At 42.4% G+C, this 3,864-nt stretch overlaps 1 protein-coding gene across 1 annotated transcript; it reads left to right on the top strand.

Annotated features, from left to right (window-relative positions):
- Positions 1–2,012: 2,012 nt before the first annotated feature.
- On the top strand, positions 2,013–2,996 carry LOC124370813 (piggyBac transposable element-derived protein 4-like). The gene has a single exon (XM_046829110.1). It carries the CDS (start codon positions 2,013–2,015, stop codon positions 2,994–2,996), a length of 984 nt encoding a protein of 327 aa, XP_046685066.1.
- Positions 2,997–3,864: the final 868 nt, after the last annotated feature.

Raw genomic sequence — 3,864 nt, 5'->3', positions numbered from 1 at the left:
TTGGAACATAACCACACAAACTCTGTATGGCTTGGATTTCTTTTCTGTAGGTGGTATGTTTTCGATGAAATGCCTCTCAACTAGGCGTTTTGGTTTAGGTTCAATGGAAGGGCGGCCCATAGACTGGCCTCTTGACTTCTGAGCCATAATTTTCAATAAGACCCTTGATTAGTTCTAGTCTTACAGAAATATGCTCAGACTTATCATTCCGACTCCTCCAGATGATAAATGTGTTTAGTACACTTACGTTCAAAATTCTCTTGAAAAGTTTTATGTACCACTTTAGATTTTTCTTTCTTTCCAAAAGAAAGCTATGGAGCAACTGATTCCTAAGGTCAAACTCCCCCCATATGTCTATTGTAATCAAGTACAAGTGCAGGCTTTATTTGCTCAGTGCCAAGACTATTTCTCTGATACACTAGCTCATGAGAATGAAATGTTGAAATCAGTGTAACAATCCGTTTATCATGCCATTTGAGAACCATTACTTTATCACTATGGAAACAGACAATCTCCCCTTTATTGATATTTGTTTTTTTCAGTTGCTCTGGTACCTCCTTTCTACACAATTTTAGGGTGCCACAGGAATCAGTTTTCCTTTCCTTTTAAAATTTTGGAAAGCTCAGGGGAGTTGTACCAATTGTCTAACCAGACTGTGTGACCTTTGTCAAGAATTTGCTGTAAGAGCTTGAGGACAATTGCAGTTGAAGTAGGGTTGTTTGGTAGTGCTTCACTGGTAAAATCAGTCCCTTTACCAGTATAGATGACAAAAGACCATGTGTAACCACTAGTAGACTCGCATAGCTCAAAAGATTTGATGCCGAATTGAGAGGCTTTTAGTGGAATATATTGTCGAAAAGACAATCGACCTTTCCACAATGTTAGGGACTCATCGATAGAAATATTTTGTGACAGACCATAGCAACTCTTAAATTTGTCATTCAGGTGATCTATGATAGGAACAATTTTGTACAGTTTTTTTGAGCCCTGAAATTCACCAATTTTTGTTTTGTCAGAAAAATGCAAATACTTTGAGATAAGTTCAAAGCGTTCTAAAGGCATAGTGCTGGGGAATACTGGACTTTCAAGCAGAGGATTCTTGGAATAATACATTCTAACTGATGGTTTCTTAACACATTCACTGCGGGTGACGAGCATGCTCGTCATGCGAACCTGGCGCGCCTGGCGGTGGACGAGCGAACTCGTCATACAGCAGCTGCTTTCATATTGCCCCAGTGTGAGCTGAGCAGTTGCCTGGGAAGGCTGTAACACTCATAGCGAGGTGTGCCAGTTTCGGTGAGTCAGTTGGTGTGATTCGTCCCCCGGTTCGCCATTTTCGTTTTGTTGTGTATGCTTTGCGATATTGTGTGAGTGGATTATAGTGTCTGTTGACTGTGTAAGTGTATGTACTCATAATGGAGGAAGACGATAATGTTATTGACGATAATTTTTCATCTGATGAAGACAATGAGTCGAGTTCGAACAGTTCTAGCGACGGTGAAGGCGGCATCCCCCACCCCCAGTGGGCTGACACGGCCAGCGACATGGCTGGTTTACGTGACCTGCCGTTTACTGGTCAACCTGGCTTGCTCGTTCCCATTCCAGGTGACAATAAACCAATTGACTGGTTCAATCTCCTTCTTGACACCGTGTTTTTTAGAGAATATTATTAAGACAAACCAACTTGTATGCCCTGGAACTATTTTGTGGCCCCACCACTACTCCCGCGTCTCGCATAACCAAATGGAAGGACTTAGTGTTGGCCGAACTAAGAACATTCTTAGGCCTTCTACTGTTGACTGGCAACGTCAGATTGAATCGATTGAACGATTATTGGAAAACTCATCGGTTGTTGAACTTTCCTATGTTCAAGGAGTACATGTCTCGAGATCGATTTCTTGGCATTTTGAGATGTCTGCATTATTCAAGAGTTTGATACCCCTGATCACCCTGAACCTGCTAACAACCGGTCTTTTAAAATTCAAAATATTGTTGAATATTTCAACAATAAGATGCGACAGATCTATTATCCCGACCGTGAACTGACAATCGACGAAGAGATGGTACTGTGGCGTGGCAGACTGGTCTTCCGCCAGTACGTAAAGGGCAAGCGCCACAAATATGGGATCAAAATTTATTCCCTGAATGAACCCGAGGGACTCATGCTGCGCTTCCATGTTTACACGGGGAGTCATGACTCTTGTAGTGGCAAAGGTCATACCGTCAAAGTCGTCATGAAGCTGATGAGGGACTTCCTGGGGAAAGGCCATTCCCTGTTCATGGATAATTTTTATAATAGTTTTGTCTTATCATCCAAACTTTTACGTCATTCAACCTACACTACCGGCACCCTACGCATCGACAGACTCCATACACCTACAGCGGTGAAGGCAAAGGCATTGGGCAAAGGTGAAACGATAGCAAACTATGCCCAAAGTGTCATGATTGGAAAATGGAGGGATAAGCGGACGGTGACCAACATCTCCACACAATATGACAACGAGATGGTCCAAACCACCAACCGGAGAAACCAAAAACGAACGCTGCCAAAACCAATCATGTACTACAACTCTTACATGAAGGGGACTGACCGCTTGGACCAAATGGTATCGTATTACCCCTGTGAGCGCAAGACCCTGCGATGGCACAAGAAAATTTTTGTGCACTTTCTCCAGGTTGTTGTTGTAAATTCTTTTTATCTGTACAACATGTACAACTCAGATAGGCTGTCCCTGTATGACTTCCGAGTTCGTGTACTTGAAGACCTGCTCCCTCCAAAGGAAGCCCCACTGCTCATCACACCGACTCGCAACAGCATGCATCGTCACTCCAAATCAATGAAGCGCAAAGGAAACGGCAAGTCAGTTACCCGGAGGTGCCGCGTTTGCTACCAAGAAGGCAAGCGTAAGGAAACAGTATACTATTGTGCAGTGTGCCCTGACGAACCAGCTCTGTGTGAACTCGGTTGCTTTGATAAGTATCACGAGGGCAAATAAGTAGTTTTTTAGACTTTGGCGGTGGGTGGGGATGTATATAGTTTTTTTCTAATTTTTACTCTGAGAGGGGGGAGTGTTAACTGTTTTTGATGTTGTATATTTTTCAAACTAGTATGTAATATATACGTGTAATTGATGTACTATCTACGTGTCATTCATGTACTATATACGTGTAATTCGCGAGTGTTTGTGCCGAAACCTAGTGCGCAGCGAGCACATACAACACGGTGACCGGCACCCGGTGCGGATGACGAGCAAACTCGGCACGGACATGACGTCAACCGTTCCGGCCAACGAAGCTTCCGGGATACCTTGGACAACCCTTTCGGCTATCCTGACTCCATTTTGGGTAAGTAAAAAAAAAAAAAAAAAAAAAATCCCGCATTTTCTGCCACCAGTAATTTTGTCATCCGCAGTGAATGTGTTAACAACTCCCATTAACATTACAATGGCAAAAAACACATACATTTCTTCAACTGTAACCGGTTTCCAATCCCAGTCCCTTGACCTTCGCCCAAAAACCATTCCCTTCTTGGTTCTTTCTTGTTCTGCATACAAGTTTGTCTGTTCAACTATAATTTTCATGATTGTTTCATCAAAAAAGTTTTCAAAGATATGTAACACATTTTCAAATTCAAATTTAGGTCCTGGTTGCCCAGTAAAAACTTCTCTTTCAGGAATGTAACCCTCCATGGTTTCCCAAATCATTGAGGGACCTTTTTTTGATTTTTTAGGCCTAGGAGGCAAGATTTCATTTTCTGGTGTACTTTCCCTAACCAGCAACATTTGATCATCATTTAAATTATCTTCAATACAATCTAGCTGTGTATAATCCAAATCTTCCACACCAGGGCTATAGTCTATCTCA

The sequence above is a fragment of the Homalodisca vitripennis genome, unplaced genomic scaffold, assembly GCF_021130785.1.
Source record: "Homalodisca vitripennis isolate AUS2020 unplaced genomic scaffold, UT_GWSS_2.1 ScUCBcl_516;HRSCAF=2688, whole genome shotgun sequence".
Lineage (NCBI taxonomy): Eukaryota > Metazoa > Arthropoda > Insecta > Hemiptera > Cicadellidae > Homalodisca > Homalodisca vitripennis.
The sequence above is the reverse complement of the archived record's forward strand: the minus strand, read 5'-3'. Positions and strand labels throughout refer to the sequence as shown.